At 39.4% G+C, this 18477-nt stretch overlaps 1 protein-coding gene across 1 annotated transcript in view; it reads right to left on the minus strand.

The window, feature by feature from the left end:
- Positions 1 to 18477, minus strand: part of LGR5 (leucine rich repeat containing G protein-coupled receptor 5) — an 84951-nt gene that overhangs the window by 51430 nt on the left and 15044 nt on the right. Inside the window, exons 2-3 of the mRNA XM_070409724.1 lie at positions 18288 to 18359; positions 10859 to 10930 (exon numbers count right to left, since the gene is read on the minus strand). Of these exons, the coding sequence (XP_070265825.1) occupies positions 10859 to 10930; positions 18288 to 18359 (144 nt within the window). The remainder of the gene's footprint in view (positions 1 to 10858; positions 10931 to 18287; positions 18360 to 18477) is intronic.

The raw sequence follows: 18477 nt of genomic DNA on the forward strand, positions 1-18477 counted from the left end.
CACCCATGTGTGGCAGATAAAAACCAAGAGGGATATCTTGGTTGCAGAGGTCCCCCTTGAGGAGTGAGGGTTCACAGCCCACACCAGGCCCCAGCCCAGGTTTCCAGTGCCAGGAAGAGAAGTCCTCATAGCTTCTGACTGTAAAAACCAGCAGGGATTGAGGCTGAGGGAGACAGAGGCTGCTGGAGTTCCAGGCAGCTCCTCTTACAGGGCCCATGCATGGACTTACTCAGAATAACTCCTTCTGAGCTCCAGCACTGGGCAGCAGCTTGAAAGGCACCAGAGACATATGGGGAGGAATTGATTTATCTGGCACCAGAGCAAAAGCTTGTGTGTGCGCGCACGTGCGTGTGTGTGTGCGTGTGTGTGTGTATGTGTGTGTGCAGCTTTCTACCAGACATAGGTCATTGTTTCTTTGATGAGCCCTCCCCTGACAGCGCAGGCAGGTGGGTGCCATATGTGAGACTTCATCAACCTGGTTCACACTGTTTGCCTTGCTCTGGTGATTCCTGAGGCCCACCCCACCCAACTTTTGGATCCACCCAAGCTGTTTCCAGTGACTTTCCTATTGAATGGTCTGTCTTGGCTCATGCTTCAGATTTTCCTAAAATCTCTCAAACAAGCAACATCTGGCCTCAACATGCCCCATACTTCTTGCTAAATGGCCCCAGGCTCAGAACTAGCAGAAGCTGGTCTTGGTTCGAAGCTTGGCCTCATCTGGGCATATCCAAGCCCACCATAAGAAGCAGCCACCTGCAGATCACTTTGTAGCTCATGCTGGGTGGCTCCAGGCAGAACACAGGTGGTGGCTGACCTTGGCCTGTACCTCCTGAGAGACCACAGAGCCAGCGTACTGGGGGACAGCCTCAGACCACATCAAAACATCATCCAATCGCCTCCAAAAAATGACACATTCAAGGGGAAGACTCAGCAGGCACCAGAGCCCCACTGAAGTAAGTCTTGCTCTGGAGTGTGGGGGGACTGCACAGCTGATCTTCCATGATGGCCAGAGATTAGTGGTTGCAGCCAGTCCTTGCAGCTGATCAGGCTGAGGGTAAATCCCTTCCAATGACGTGCCAACAGCAATCAAGGCTCAACTACAAAAGGAGGATGTACTCAGCCCACATGAGGGGATTCACCTCAGGTGCCCAGCTTGGGTGAAAAGGGAGGCTGTGCCACTGGACTCTACTGAACACTGACTACATTAGGCTACTCTACCAAGCCTGGGAGACATAGCAGCTCTACCTGATATATAGAAACAAACTCAGGAGGTTGCCAAAATGAAGAGACAAAAAAACATGTTCCAAGTGAAAGAACAGAACAAAACTTGAGAAACAGAACTAAATAGAGAGAAGCAATCTACTAGATATAGAATTCAAAACACTAGTTATAAGGATGGTCTCTGAACTTAGAACCCCAAGATCATTAAAAAAGACCAATCAGAAATGAGAGGTACACTAATTGATATGAAGAATAATTTACAGGGAATCAACAGTAGAGTAGGTGAAGCCAAGAATCAATCAGCGATTTGGAATATAAGGAAGGAAAAAACACCCAATCAGAACAGCAAAAAGAATAAAAATATATGAGGACAGTATAAGGAGCCTCTGGGACAACTTCAAGTGTACCAACATTCACATAGTGGGGGTGATAAAAGGAGGAGAGAGAGAGAGAGAGAGAGAGAGAGAGAGAGAGAGAGAAAGAGAGAGAGAAATTGAATATCTATTTGAAAAAATAATGGCAGAAAACTTCCCTAACTTGATGAAGGAAATAAACATACAAGTCCAAGTAGAACAAAGAGTCCAAAAACAAGATGAACCCAAAGAGGCCCACACCAAGATGCTTTATAATTAAAATGCCAAAGGTTAAAGACTGAGAGAATCTTAAAAGCAGCAAAAGAAAAGCAATTAGTTACCTACAAGGGAGTTCCCATAAGACTGGCATCTGATTCCTCCACAGAAACGTTGTACGCCAGAAGGATTCAAAGTGATGAAAAGCAAGACTACTCTACCCAGCAAAGCTATCATTTAGAATCAAAGGACATATAAAGAGCTTCCCAGACAAGAAAAAGGCTAAAAGAGTTCATCACCACCAAACCACTAATATATAAAATGTTAAAGGATCTTCTTTAAGAAGAAGAAGAAGGAGAAAAGATAAAAATATGAATGAAATGGCAAGAAATGCATATCTATCAACACTTGAATCTAAAAAATAAAATAAATGAACAAGCAGAACAGAAACAGACTCATAGATACAAAGAATATTTTGAAGGTTGCTAGATGAGAGGGAGTTTGAGGGGGTGGATGCAAAAGGTAAAGGGATTGAGAAGTACAAATCTGTTGTTGCAGAATAGTCATGGGAACTATCATGAGGAAGATAGTCAATAACATTCTAATAACTATGTATGGTGTCAGATGGGTACAAGATTTATTGGGATAATCATTTAGTAAGTTATACAATGTCTAATCACTGGGTATACACCTGAAACTAATATAATAATGTATGTTAATGCAATTGAAAAATAAAAAAATGATTAAAAATACAATTTTACAAGGTACCTTAACTCTTTGCTATGGTGAAATTTTATTGCTTTGGAAAACATTGGAGTTGATAATTGGAGTTGAATTTGTCAGGAGATCAGTATAATACTCTCAGGATAGAATTTTATCTACCTGAAGTCTTATAGATTGAAAAAAAAAAAATATATATATATGTCTTCATTATAATATGAGTCACTTTTATTAGTAGTACTTCTTTTTTAATATTGAGGGAGTGCCCACAATGTGAAATTTTATCAAAATTTCCCACCTATCTCCTTGGACAATATTAAGCATATGAATATACATAAACACCATGATTGCTTATAAGGGAATTTCTGCTTTTGTTTTTTCTAACATTCTCCATCTCATTTGTTGGTAAATTTAATGTGAACCAGGAAGAAAAATGATTGCTTTATGTTTACCTCTGAAAAGTTAAAAAAGTTTTTTCCTCCCACTTCTCAAACTTGGGGAGAGATAAAATACAGTAATTTTGAGACTAGTCACCTGACTTGGCGAGCAGCCAGATGAAGTGCCAACTGAACCGAACTTCTGTCTCTCTGGAATCATTGGGGAATTCAAGATTCCAGTGAGAAATACTTTGTAAAGTCAATTTATAATTTACAGAAATATTTTGTAAAGTCAATTTCCCAGAGGTCACCACTACTGTGAATTTTATAATGTAGATGATCTATAGCCAAAGTAACATGAGAATTAACTTCTTCAGTTTCATATTTCTCCATAGAAAACAAAGACCATCTTTTCATCAGGGGCACCATTAGTCTCCCAGGTACCATCAGGGTTTGAAATCTGGGGGTCATTTTTGAATATTCCTATTGCTTTCTAGCCAATCATTCACCAAGTTCTCTCCATTTATCTTTATCACAGAAACTCCATTTCCATTGTCTAGTTCAGCCTCTTATCTCTTCACACCTGTATTATTGCAACAGCTTCTGAGCTGGTCCTTTTGGCTTTGATCTCTTATCTCTTCAATTAACCCTCAGGCTGCTGCTAGATTAATCTCCCTAAAATTGTGCTGTAGGTAATTTCCTTGCTAAGAATCCTTAGTTCTTCCACATTACCACTCCTTTTACAGAAACTTCTCATTCTAATATTCAAATCTCTCCACCCACTTTATCTAGCCAAACTTCTCTCTTATGTCTCTGTCCCAGTCAAGTCCTTCCCACAGATCTTCTGGGCCTTGTGTTCATGAGCATCCCCTACCTCCCGCCTATCTAAATTGCATCAACTTAATATTACGGTTCTTTTGAAGTAGAAAAGTCCTCAGCTAAGACAATGGGAAAGTTAATTCTTGTAGATAGATCAATCCCAAACTCCCTAAAGAAACTACTAGGGTCCAACGCTCAGCTCCAGAATGGCAGGTGGGAAAAGCCATGGTATAAAGATAAGAGTTTGCAGCCAGAAATCAGTGAATACAGGTTCAGTCAAACTGGGGGAGATTAGCTGGTCCTGAGCAGCAGTTTAGAACATCACTTAGAGATTAAGGCTTCAGTTCAGCAATTATTTCTTTGCCAAGGTGCTGCACTTGGTGCTGGAGATCTAGCAGTAAACCAGGTGGTCATGGTCCCAACCTGTATGGGACATGTTTTATACAGGTTAGTCAGATAACCAAGTCATTACGATGAAGTGTTCGGTGAAGGGAAATGCATGGTAGGAAGACCTAACCTGAATTTCACTTTTCTTCTAGATCCAGATCTGAATTTAAAATGGTCTATGTGTAATCTACTTAGTTGTTTCTCTTCAAACACATGTGTTTAAGATCAAACTCAGTATCTCCCACCCCATCCTCCCCAAAAGTAGTCCTCTACCAGGGTTTCTTATCTCAGTGATGGGCTTCATTAGTCATATGGTTATATAAACCAGACTCTCAGGAATCATCTTTGGTACCTCTTCCTCCTTCATTCTTCATAGCTAATTCATTGCCAAATATTAGTAATTTCATCGAAATAGTTCTCAAATCCATCTCCCTTTCTACATCTCCATTGCCCCCATCCTGACAAAGATGTCCTTTCTCTCCTAGAGAATTTCAGATCTGGCCGTGCCCTTTCCTGCCTAAAATCCTCCAGTGGATTCCCATTGCTTTGACAATAAAGACAAAAAGTCTTGACGTGTTCCTAATGGCTTTCAAAGGAACTGGACGCCACCTGCCTCACTAGGCTCTTTTTTCATTTCTCTCCACCTCACTCTTCCTTATTCTGTTACACTGACCTTCCTTCTGTTTCCTGGTGTGCCAACTTTTCCCATCCCCCACCCCCACCCCTACCCCACTATAAGATTTTGCACCTAGAGTTCCCTCTGTCTGGAATGCCTGTCCCTCTTGTCTTGGTCTAATCCACTTTTACCTTTGCAATAGAGAAAGGATACCCTTTCTCACCTGCAGTTTCTTCATCAGGAAAGTGGAGTCAAGTTCCACCTCACAGGAAATGAGGGATCAGACAACTAAATACATAAGGAAACACTAAATAAATGTCTGGCCACACTATAAAAATATTGTTGCCTTTTCTTCTTCAATGTCTTCATTTCTGTCCTGCAGCATTACAAGTGTTCTTTCTTTTTGTAAACCTTCAAGCATGTCTGGAGTAGCACGTGTTTCTGTGAAGCTCCTTCCTTTCCCAGGCTGTAGTGCCTGTTCTCTGCAAGGGGTTCCCTGAGGGAGGCAAGAGAGTGTGGTGGGAAATGGCAGATCTTAGAGTCAGAAAGACCAGAACTCTTGTTCCAGACTCATTAGCCTGACTCCATCACAAGCCACACGACCTTGAGAAGGTCAAGTAATCTCTCTGAGTTTTTCGCTTCCTCATCACTAAGGTTTCTGCGAGGATGAAAGGGGATGGTGCAGGTAAAAGTGCTTAGTAAATACTGGTGGCTGCTGCTTTCATAGCCATGGCGTTTAATAAGTTCCACATTCTGATTTTGTTTTTGCAATGTTCCCATTCTCTGCTGCTTTTTGATGTGCCTTTTCACAGTTCATTTCAGACCTCATCTGTCCTGAAAGGGGGGAAATGCTGCCCTGTCATGATTTGCCTTCCCATAGCAGTCACCCCTTAGGTTCCCCAAAGAGTTTAATTTGCTTTCCAAAGTCAACCTTCATTCTACCTGATGAGGCTAAAAGAAGTTTATTTTACTTCTCATTCCACAACATCCATGTTCCCTTTTAGGTATTTGTCTATCTGGTAAGACTGTCATGTATGTGATTTGTCAGAGCTCTGGCAGACAACTTGATGTAAGGAGCTTGCACGCATGAGGCCTTACATGAAGTATTCCCATCCTGCCCGCCCCCTCACCCCCCAAATGATTCGGAGGACAACGCTCTAATGTGAGCTCTTGTAAGCATTGCATAGATCGGGCTTTATCTCTGAAAATAATTATTTTCTGATGTTCAAATGAGGTGAGGGGACAAGGCAAAACTTCCCTTCCTCATCACCATTCATTGGGTGGTTTGTGCTTGGTTCCATGAAGCGAACTCTCGGTGTAATAAATAAAACCCTCGACCCCTAGAACTTCCAAGTCCACCTTCATCCCATAAAATATGCTGGCGCTTTTGTGATAAAACAAAATAAATAAAAACCATGGTATGTTTTTATTAAGTAGGCTTGTAATTTCTCTTTCTGGAGAGTATTTTAGTGGAAGGAATAATGCCACTAATACTAAAACCATTACTTTTTTTTTTAAACCCCTTTGATCCTTTAATCTTATCCTCTTGGCTACCTCACCTTGCTCTCTGTCTGCTCACACCTCTTTGTCTTGTGTTACTTCCTTCCCATTCGTTATCCTCGGAAACCCAATAGGCTCCTGGGTATTAACAGAAGAAAGCGGCTGCTGGTTCTAGGCTTGTCTCCTTTCTACTCAGCCCTGCGAGTCCCACTGCCTCCTCGTCACCCATTCCTCTTGCTTACTGTCTTTTTTGACTATTATCCGCATTACCCTACTATGAAGAGTCTGGGTGAACTAACTGGCATTTCGCAGGGTCCACGGGTGGGGTCTGTCGTCCTGAGATGGGATCACAATAAGCAGCCTCGGCAGTTCACGTTCCAGGCAGGAATTACACATTCCTCTTAGATTTTAGAATATAGTCTGAGGGTGAATATTAGCTAATTGGAGAATAGAGATAGTACTAAAGATATGTCTCATTCTCCTTTCATTTTCTATTTACCAAACTATTATTTTTGTGATTGTGCATACTCTCTAGTTAGCTTTGGCCGTGTAGACTTGGAATAAAACCCGACATGTATTAAATCATTCTCTGATGAACGGGATACGTCATTTCCTTTGATCATCTCATGCTTCGCTAATGACATGCTTGAACATCATTAACCACTATGCAAATGAAGAAAAGATTTTTTAAAAATAGATCAATTTCTTAACTATTAATACAAGGTGTGAGGGTATGGGAGGGTTAAGTTTTGAGTTTCCATCAAATCACTGTAATCTGACCCTAGTCTTGAAATGACTATAACGTGAAACGTTTGTTGGTGAAATACAACTCGCTGTGAATTGTGATTACATTTCCGATTCCTTTCCAGAAAACAGAAAGGAAATTAAGTTATGTTTGATTACATTACAAAAAATCCAATTGGTGTCTGGGCAATCATGACCAGTCAGAAGCCAAATGTGCACATTGTACAGGGGCCGGCCCCGGGCCATGAGGCTCTAGCGCATGGACTTGCCCTCTTATTCTTTAGCTGAGCAATTTGTAAGCATCACGAGAGAGTTAAAAGAACATGAATGTACCTATCTGTTTTCATTATGAACAAAGCAAAAATGTCTTTTGTTTATGCAGAATAAATGGAAAATTACATCTCTTGAAACACGAGTCCAATCTGTTTCTTCCTCACCGCAGTGCTACCAATTTCAATATATCAAATTTCTTAAACTTTCCTCAATGAAGCCAAGTCCATAGGAGTGGAGCAAAGTATATCAGTGACCTGTGTCAGTAGTCCTCAAGCGGTTTTGGTTTGTTAGGCCACTTTGTTAGTAGCACAGAACACTAAAAAACATTGGTTTCTCAAATACATTGGCCACACAAATCACCCGAGAATATCGTTAAAGCAAAGCTGCTAAGTGAGACAGAGACGAGGCCCAAGGTTCTGCATATCTTAGGAGGTGCCGCTGCTGCTGGACCACATTTGAATACCAGGGTCAGGCAGCAGGCGGCCTCTAAACATCACCTGCCCAGGTTGTCAGTAGAATTAATAGGCAGAGGTGAGCTGTTTCAGGTAATTACAAACAAGGCAACCCCGACTTTTACGTCATAGTCCACGTACATTTGTAATTCACACTGGAATGCAAAGTATGGATTTTGTAATGATTTCATGTTTAAAAAGAGTTCCGGAGAATATCTACATATCATCTGAAAGAATGCTGCAGGACACTCGTTTTCCCGGTCTTCACTTAAGAAGCTCTTCACTATGTAATGAAACCAGTTAGAAAACCCTAACATTCGGATTAAATCATTTTGGGGTGCAGCCTGGATGATTCTTCTGGGCAGCCAGGGCTGAGAAGCCCCCCTAGAAGTTACAGAGCCAGGCAAGTATTCAGGGTGCTGCCGCCACAGCCCCGTACTCCTTGGAGAGTGCATGTATAATAAAAAGAAAATAAAAATATCAAGAAAGATAGAGTGCATTCAAGAGAGAGAACAAAAGAGGAACCATTGGGTAAAGGGTGAAGGTCGAAGGGTTGCTGCAGGCCTCTCAAGAACTGCACGGAGGTCTCCCCGGTGTTGGCAGCCCGGATGAGGCTGCTCTCGCCCCGTTACTATCCTGACGCAGACGTCGCACGGAGGCTCAGGGATGGCACGGCAAATGAATGCAGAATGGATACGGAATGCATGTTTGGAATGACCATTAGACTCAAAACCAATGCTTAAAGGAAGCAGGAGAAATACCATTGAATACCTTGATTCTGGGGCAATAGTAAAATTTTAAAGGGGCTCACTGTTGCCCAAACTTGCAAACTGGGTAGGGGGCTCCTTCGGTTGGTACAATTCGGCATCTGTGTACTTGGTGGTTAAGTCTTTGCTTTTTTTTTGGGTCAAGTCTTAACTCTTGTATCAAAGCAGCACAAAGAAATGTAAGTGAGAAAAAGTGGCATGGCAGCGCAAATGGCCAACATTTAGCACCTCACGAGGGTCTGTCTGCGCCAGGTGGAGGGACCCCAGACGAGCATGACATAACCCGCCGATACAGTCCAGCGAGTACCAGGGCCGAGTGTCTGTCTATCCAGATGCCTCTGTTGGATGTGATCAGCGTCGTACTAGAAAGTTAACCCCTGCCTTTTTTTCTTCTTTTTTTACAGGGAACACATACTTATAAAGTTTCAAAGGCAATTGTTTTTGCAAACCAGAAACCAAATGCAAGAGACACCTGGTGAATAGTAAATATCTAGGCAGTAAGAAACTAAATCTGAACACCTTTATCAGAGAGGCACCACCCAGTTCGAGTGAACAAAAGATTCATGGTTTTCTCTTTCTCAAAGAGTTCACTTCTGTGTGTGTTCTGGTTGTGATCTTCTTTCAGCTGATAGTGGCTTTTGGTTACAAACTCTTATCCTTCTATCTTCTGCCTGCCTCACAGCTGTTTAAAGTTCCTATTGGCCACCGCCATTATCTCGCTTTCAATCCAGCCACGGGACCCCGTGCCCTTACACAGACAACCCACTGGAGAGCGGCTTGCTTCTCTGACTGCTTCTTCCCTTCAGGGAAAGGCTCGTGCAACAAAGGAGGAGCGATACTGTTATGTCATTAAGGAGCTCCTGAAAATGCCGCAGACCTGTCCCAGGCCACAAAGGCGCCCTTGTGGGCTTGTTTATCTATAGGATGGTGAAAACCTAGGAAGTCACTTTGTTTGCAGTGAAAAGCTTGAAATGGTCTCAAGCCCAGATTTGCTTTCATTAAAAAAAAAAAAGATCAAAGGAGGAAAGTATCATCTCCAAATCTCACGTTCCTCCTTCTTTCGTGTCACCTCAACAAAAGGCATTAAGCACACTGTGGGTAATGATTAACTGGTGGGCTTTTTACAGTGATTTTCAACTAGAATCTGCAATATTTATTTGCCTTTCTTATGCATTTATCTCCCTCATCATTGTAGATCAGAAGCCATATTTTGTTTGACAGAGGGGGACCTCCAGTGTGAGTCAGATGAGAACATATATCACATAGGTGTATACTGGAGATCATGCAATATATTGTAAACACTTATGCATGCTGATGAGGTAAAGATTTACTGACCAAATAAGTACTCGTGGCATAGTTTTGGCAACTAATTACTGTCAACAACTGCTTACAATCTAAGCTCCAACACGTCTGATAGCTAATTTTTATTTATTCAGAGATTTTAAATCAGTGGAGGGTGGAAACTCCTGATGGAAAAGTTGTGAATGCACAGTAGGAAACACTACCACCACTGCTATGTATGTTTGTGTTTATGTGTCTGTGTGTTTGTGCCTGTGTGAATCTGAGGTGTGTGTGTGGGATTGCTTGTGTCTGTGTGTGGTGATGGGGAAGCTCTTGGTTTGTAGACCTGTGCAGTAAGACTTTAAAATAGACTATTAGAGCTTAGCTTATTGATTTGAGAACCCCTGATGTACATACAAAACTTAAAAAAATTAAGTCTTTATTTGACTCAGCAAATTTCATTACAAGGCAGCTCAGCTCATCTAAAAACAGAATAAATTGAAGATGCCAAGGTGTCTGGATTGTGACACCCATTTTTCCAGATAAAAGGAGAAAATAGCCCTGCTGGTGTGGCTCAGTGGTTGAGTGTTGACCTATGAACCAAGAGGTCACCCTTTGGTTCCTGGTCAGGGCACATGTCTGGGTTGCAGCTCAATCCCCAGTAGAGGCGTGCAGGAGGCAGCAGATCAATGACTCTCTCATCATTGACGTTTCTATCTCTCTCTCCCTCTCCCTTTCTCTCTGAAATCAATAAAAATATATGTAAAAAAAAAAAAAAAAGGAGAAAGTAACATTCCTGATTCAAAATCAGAAATTTCAAATTACAAGGGAATGTAGGAAAAGATCCTGGAAGTTTATGTTTTGTCCTGAGATACCAGTGTATATAAGAGACTTTGGCTGGAGGTGTTACGATTAAGCCTCTGCCCTGAAACCCCCAAATCCAACACGAGTCCCTCCCACACATACTGTTTAATGAGGAAGCAAAGAACTGCTGCTCTAATGGAAACTCTCTTTCCCAACTTATTTAGGTAGGACCTCCAACCAAGGAATTGACTGAAGTGGTCACCTGGACATTGCAATGCTCCTTCCCAAATTGATCCTGAGGACATTTTGCAATTTCAACGATACTTACAGGGATTGAAGGCTCCGCAAATTCTGCAGCGCTTCTGTGGGTACCTGCCTTAGATGGTTATTCTGCAGCATACTGCACATTAAAACAAATAAAGAAAAAAAATATTAAAGAAAGTTAACAATAATTAACCATAACTGGGCATAGCTGTGTCAGGCACTGTTCTAGATGTCAGGGAAACAGCAGAACATCAGACAAACCCTTGGCCCCTGGGGAGCTTAAACTCCAGTGGGAAGTGACAGGTAATTAAAAGTAATGAATTTCACCCTATGAGCCAAGTGATAAGTGCTACGAATATAAAACAAAACATAGATTTGGGATAGATAGTAACAAAGAGTGAGATTTTTATTTTAAAGGTCATGGAACGTCTCTCTAAGGAGCTGATATTTGAGTAGAGACCAGAATGGAGTCAGGGAGCAGATCATGTGAATATCTGGGAGGAGCTACTGAGGAACTGGGAAGAACAAGTGCAAAGGTCCTGAGGTTGGAACTTGCTTGACTTGTTAAAGGAGCAGCAAAGGATCAATTGTGACTGAGGAGGAATGAGTGAGAGGAAGAGATTGGGTGAGAGAACCTGAGGCCATCTCATGGAGCACTTTCGGGCCATAGTAAAGCTTTATTTTAAATGTGATGAGAAATTCTCGTTGAAGGGTTTTAGTGGGAAATGATGTGATCGTACTTGTTTTTAAAGGATCACTGTGGTGACTATATAGATTAGACAAAATGAAAATAAGGGTATCATAGGAGTCTATTAAAGATCTCTTTTCTTGCTCATGGTCATATTTTGATATAAATTACATTCTTTTTGTGAAGTAGTTGCATTTTTGCTCACCTAGGTTCAACAATTCTTTTCAGAACATAGGGACTATAGAATGGAAACAATGAGATAAAAACATACTATTGCAAATGGGAAAATAGCATGGAAAAATTCCCATTAGATTCCTTATATTTTGCTACCACTCCCATCCCTCTGAGTATTGCATGGTCCATGTAAGCCAGAGGCAGAAGACTGTTTTAGGAGAGTAGACATTTTACAGAAAATTTTCTGCTTACTAGGTAACAAACTTATATTTGGATTTAGGAAACAATTTGCCTGGTTCCCTCATCACCACAATTGAAGTTTCTTTTCATTAGATGACTAACTGGGATTCAGCTCCCTGTATGTCTAACTCTTGAGGGATATTTGCTGAATGTACAAATTCTCAAGTTGAATGGTGTCTGGTATGATTAAGGTGTGGTGAAGAGCATGGGTTCTTGAATTTGAATACCTCTTCCCTGCCACTAGCCGTGTGGTCTGAGCCAAATCACCCAATCTCTCCCTGTCTCAGTGACCAGTAATTATACTCCCCCGCAAGGTCATTGTGACCATCCAATGAGTGAAAGTACATAGAACAATACCTGCCGCATAGTAAGCATTCGATAAACGTTGACCCTTTTGTATGAATTGATGAACCCCTTCTCAAAACTAACAATACAGTGAGATGGTACTGACTGTGACATTTTAATTGAGAAAACAAAATCAGCAGCAACAATAGCTACAACAACAAAACCTGTGCCAGAGGTTGGTTCTCAAACTTTAGGGTTCAGCAGAATCCACTGAAAGGCTTGCTAAGTCATAGTCTGCTGGCCCCACCCCCTAAGTTTTCAGTTCATTAGGTTGGGGTCGGGACCAGAGAATTTGCACTGATGTCTGTGCTCTGGGCAAGGCACCACAGACTGAGACCCACCCTATGCTATGCTAAGTATTTCTGATATAATATTTTCAGATGAACTTGAGGCTACACTGAGCTTGGAGATAAGTCCTAAGGTTTAAGTCTTGGGAAGCAAATCATTCAACCTAACTGACCCTTGATTTTTCATCTGTATAATGGGACTAGAATAACATCTGATTAACAAGGTGTTTGACAATTAAAATTTAAAGGTGTTTATTATACTTTCATATATGCAAATACAAATTCATATACAAATAAGATGTGAAAGGTATTTGGAGGTCATAAAATTTATGCTTTTCTCACCATGACTGAGATTCTGTTTTCTAAGGAATATACTTGTGTTACTTGCATTCCAAAATTATACTCAAATAATTTCATTATGTTAAACTTGAATTCAACTAACATTTCATAAATCAAGAGTCTCAAAAACTATGTTAATTCTTTACAGACAAAGTCAAGTTTTAGGGAGATCTCACACTTCACTGACCAGTTTGGAAGTCCCGAAAATTGTAGGTTGAATTCTGTATGCTGCATAATTTACCTGAACATTAAAAGCTCACATTTCTATGTTATTTTACACTTTTCCAAGCAGTTTAAATATGGCATATAATTTTAATTTCATAGAAATGTTTTCTAAGTCATTAATTATTGAGTGATTAATCATGATAAGATACATGATCATCAATGTCTAAACTTTGTAGGTAGTATATTACTGGTACAAAGTGTATATTAATTGTTCTCCTATGCTTTGCTAACCAAAAAGTGAAACTATTAAAATGTGGTCTTCCTAAAATATCGTAAAATTGGAGTAGAGGACAGGAGATATTTAGATGGTTTTCCTTCGTTGAATAGTTGCAAACTTTCTCAGTAACTTTATATTCCTGGCCTCAGAAAATGGAATTTAACAAGCTGTATTAATGATAACTTTTAAAGCTTCTCTTGACTTACCTCCCAACAATTTAATTTTTCAACTACACCAAAAATATAATTAAAAAAACCCACAATTTAAATCCTGATCTTTCCCTAAATAAAGAACTTTTGCTTAATTACTTTCAAATGACAAAACAAGAGCAAGTTATCTCCATTACATCCTTATAAGTCTCCAGTGAGTTAATTAGAAAATTCTATTTTTGTTTAAGATATTCCAGAGGGAGAAGAAACAATTAAAGGGTTTACAGCACCATGGAGTGCAATTAAAACAGAAAGCATTCCCAACACGACTGCTGATTTCTTTTGCAAATGCTCTTTTATTGAATATATTGAATATAAGCAGAATGTGCATGAACAGAATATGGGTTTAGCCACTTATAACCTCATTCTTTTTTTCATTCACATATGGGGAAGAAAAGAAAATGAAACACTTTCTCTAGAGACAAAGGATGACTTCATAGTTTCTTAATTTCTTTCCCTGAGGAGCTTTAAAATACTCACTACTCCATACAACATCTCTGTGCTACTCAGCAGCACAATATTTTGGTTATCTTTTTTGCCAACAGGACTAAATAAGAATATGAATAGTGAGTGAATCAGAGGGAGATGAGATAATATGTCGAACGGGGACTTTGTAACAATCGATGGCTTGGTCCTTAGGTATTCCCTCTACCCAATTGTCCTGTGTTTAGGTATCAAGTAGCTATTAAGGCTCTATTCTGGGCCTATGTGGGAATGAGAACAGTTTGGCTAATTGTGACCTTTCTATGGTTAGTTTTACCCATCCCCTCTACGTGGCTTTGGTTCTGGTAGTGGGTGGCAGGAAATGAGCCATTCTTTGACTGAATGGCCTACATAAGACAATGTACCTTTGTTGAGGACAGCCTGGTTCAGAATCCCACTGGACTGGGTATTTTGGAATACAGAACCAATAACTGACTTTTTATGAAGGTCAATATTTATAGGGTTAATAATCTTAAGCATTAGTGATCTTCTAGAACTCATAGTAACAAGTTTGGATATAAAACAATCCCAGCCAAAGATGGCTGTTGCTGTCTTCATTGTGCATCTCAATGGATTGTACTGCTAGTATCTTTCTCTTCTTTTGCCATATTCCTTCCTTATACTGGTCAGGGTCCCAGACAAATATTACTTTTATATTATCTTTCTTACCATGCTACAGTGCAATCAGTTATTTCTTTCTTCTTATGACTTTTGGACTTTATAAAATAATTGAGAGTTTCCATGAGGGTGAGGTCTGTGTTTCATGTTTCCCTGCTATTTAATGATAATTGTTTGTAAGAAGAAGTTTTACATTGCCATGGTTATATGTCTTTAATTGTTTTGTGGTGTTTGGGGTACTTGTTCTACTGCACTAATAGTGTTTTTAACTAAATATGTGGTTAGAAATCATATAATACCTAGAACAGACAGGATACAAAAGCTGAATTAATTATTCAATAATTTTGAGAGAATATATTTATCCCATGTAATTTTTCCTGTACAAAGTATTAGTCTTATCAGAACTTCTTGAGAAATCTTTCAGTATTATTAGGTATGAAAGTATTCTTGATTTACATTTGGTGTAGAGGAACAGTCAAGTATGACGTGGTAGGTAGAATCTTTATGCTGGGCTGTGCTGCACGTCACAGGACAGCTTACTACAAGTATACCATCTGGAAAAACAAGACACCCTCACAAATTTCCAAAGCACTCTATGGCGGGAAGAACCACTGTGGTTGGGAACCATTGCTTTAACACTGAAATACTTTCAAAATATTTGACAATTGAATTTGCTCCTTAGATATTAATCCTTAAGTAGCAAAGCAAAGGGAAGAGTGCATACAATTCCTCGCAGGAGTCTTGCTCCTCTTGAATCCTCCGCACCTTGACAGTGATCTAGTTAAACTGAACAGTCTGAACATGCCACTCCCTTGCTTACATCTCTTCCTTTGCTCCTCATTATGCCTACAACATAATAATGTCCATGCTTTTTTGACAGAAGATATGGGATTCCTGTGACCAGGACTCTTTCTACTTCTCCAGGCTCTTTTCCAGATACTCTCCACCTCCTCCGAAATGCCTTAGCCCCAACCTGCTTGGGCTGCCTGCATATGCCAGGTACTTCTTGCCACTGTGTCTCTGTGAATATTGTCCTCTCAAGATTCAGATCCTAGGTCATCTCTTTGGGGAAACATATTTCCTAGGAAGCTGAACCTTAACCATCAGATGGGACTAAATTCTTCTCAAGCTCTGTAGTTCCACAGTGCCCTACACACAGTTCTAGACACACTTTAAGAATTATAGGTGGGAAAAAAAAGAATTACAGGTGATCTACTTGTCTTGATCCCACAATCTACCACTAGATTATAAGCTCTTCAGGGCATGACCACACTTATGGAGCATTGTATTTGCAGCAGTAATACATTTAATGCCACTTTGAGTCTCACACTTACCAGGCTTTGCTGAGGCCCTGACTGTGTAGAAGACAGGAGATATTGATTAGTTAGGAGAGGAAAGATGAGAGAGTCTAACTAAACACCACATTCCATTCTGGTAGAAGAGGTACATATAAAAATGACAAGCATGAAAGATAGATAACCTGTGATTTTCATTTTTAAGTCAGATTAATCCAATGCTCTCTGAAGTGTTTAGGCAAATACACCGTAAGAAGCAGCAAAGGTGTCAAAAGTATTCTGGGTAAATAAAACCTGCTGACAGGGAGAAGCCCACATTGTTGAGAATGCAACTGATAATCCATTAATACACATATAGCATTAGCTCTACATCATACAAAATGAAGAAGAGCTGACAAATCTAGAAACCCCTTGTCCTCTCTGTATAATCAATCTGGATCATTTATTCAGCCAGTATTTCTTGAATGTCTACTATGATTCAGGCATGTTCTAGAAGCTGGGGATAGACCAGTAGCCAAGACAGACAACATCTCCAGTTTCATGGACATTTAGTGCAGTATGATAAAATTAGAAATATATAATTAGAAAATTAAAAAATGTTATCAAAAGATTCATACTAAACTTAAGTAATTCAAATATGAAAATGCAAAAATGTAAAATTATAATTCTATCTAATTATCATATCTAGTGTATATCTAATTCATAGATATTCTTATTAGATATGTATATGTATTAATATTATATAATCACAATTTACATGTAATTATGATGGCCGATGATACATTTTACACGCAGACACAGATATGCAGACACACATACACTCTCAGTGTATCTGATTTACATTTTGTTAAGTGAATTCAGATGATCGGTTCCAATATAATCAATTTAACAAATATCCAAAATGCTTAATGGTACATAAGTCAACAAAGGAAATATATTCCCTTATTTATCTTATCCAAACTTGATTTATGTGATGTATTTAGAAGGGTTCCAAATATTTTGCTGTGTTCATGGAGACATAGGTGTACTGAAGTTGATGCTATAACTCAGAATCCTACCACATAATGAATTAACATTAGCATTTGGCAATGTGACAATTTAAAAATATTTCTGCCTCATAGCAAAAATAATTCAAAGCTGAGGGGACCAAACCCAATCATCTAAGCAGACCAAAAATGGTTCTGCTGTTGAATTTGACCTTTAACTAATATTTAACAAATATATTTAAACTAAATTACTTTTTAAATAGCCTATGTATCTCTGAGGTGAATAAAATGCAATTTCTGTTAAGCAGGAATATATCAAATGCCCTTTTATTGTTTATAACTTTTATCTCAAAGAAAAAAAATAAAATCAGGGTATTTTCTCTGAGATAAAATTTTCCTATTATGACTTTCAATTTGAGTTACCTATTTTCTCTACCTAGGTGCTTTTTCCCCCTACACAGAATAAACTGAAAGAAAATTAAACAATGGGTACTAGAATAAGGAGGTAGTCAATAATAATGAGTCTTCTGCCATTATAAACTTTTGAACAATAATAGATACAGAGGCAGAGCTGCCTCAAACAGATTGTCAAACTGCAGCGGGAAGGCCGGGGAGGGTTGGGGGACAGGAGGGAGGGGGGTAAGAGATCAACCGAAGGACTTGTATGCATGCATATAAGCATAACCAATGGACATAAGACACTGGGGCGTAGGGGAGGGAAGGGGATTGTCAAGGGCGGGGAAAAAAAAAAAAGGACACATATGTAATACCCTTTGTAATACTTTAAGCAATAAAAAAAAAATGAGTCTTCTGATAAACAAATTGGGAAGTTGGACATTAAGTAATATGAAAACCCACTTTTACAAGTCTCAATGAATTAATATTTATCAAATAGTTATTCATTGTATCTACAATCACTAGGCCTTTTCACATCTATTCACAATTGTAACATAAACTTGATTTTTTAAAGCAGATCTTTAATCATAAGGAAATAAACTTTGCAAATGGTTTGAAGATATGATCTCATTATGTTAGCATCACGGTGATTTATTCACTTGGTGATCAAAATGATTCAAGAAATCTCGCCAACTTCATAACACAAAAGGAAATGAAATACTTTTTTAAAAGTTTGAGTTGATAAGTTGGTTATTTAGAGGCAAACAATTTTAGATATTAAAGTTAGAAAAAGAGAGGTGAATTTTTTTCACACAAATCCAGCCAGGTATAATATTGCTCTGTGGGGTACCAATGAAGGCAGACTTGAATTTAGATGAATTATCCCAAATGCTCCAAATAGGTTATTTGAGGAACTCAGTCTTTACAAGTTAATTAGCATTCACTTGCTGCTAAAGCCAGAAATGTACCAGGTCACACCTGGTTTACTTACAGAACTTTAAGACTGTAGAGGCCTGCAAAGGCTCCCTTGGGGATGTATGTCAAAGCGTTTCCGGCAAGACGTCTGTGGGTTTGAAGGGAGAGGAGAGAGAGTGAGCACAGTTCTCTTCATGTGGAATTCATTTAGTTTTTAAAAAAACACACAATACAATTATGTTCAAACCACAAATGCCAAAAACAAT

Source organism: Myotis yumanensis, unplaced genomic scaffold (assembly GCF_028538775.1).
Source record: "Myotis yumanensis isolate MYYU_CA2020_CCGP unplaced genomic scaffold, mMyoYum1.0.hap1 SCAF_3, whole genome shotgun sequence".
Classification (NCBI taxonomy): domain Eukaryota; kingdom Metazoa; phylum Chordata; class Mammalia; order Chiroptera; family Vespertilionidae; genus Myotis; species Myotis yumanensis.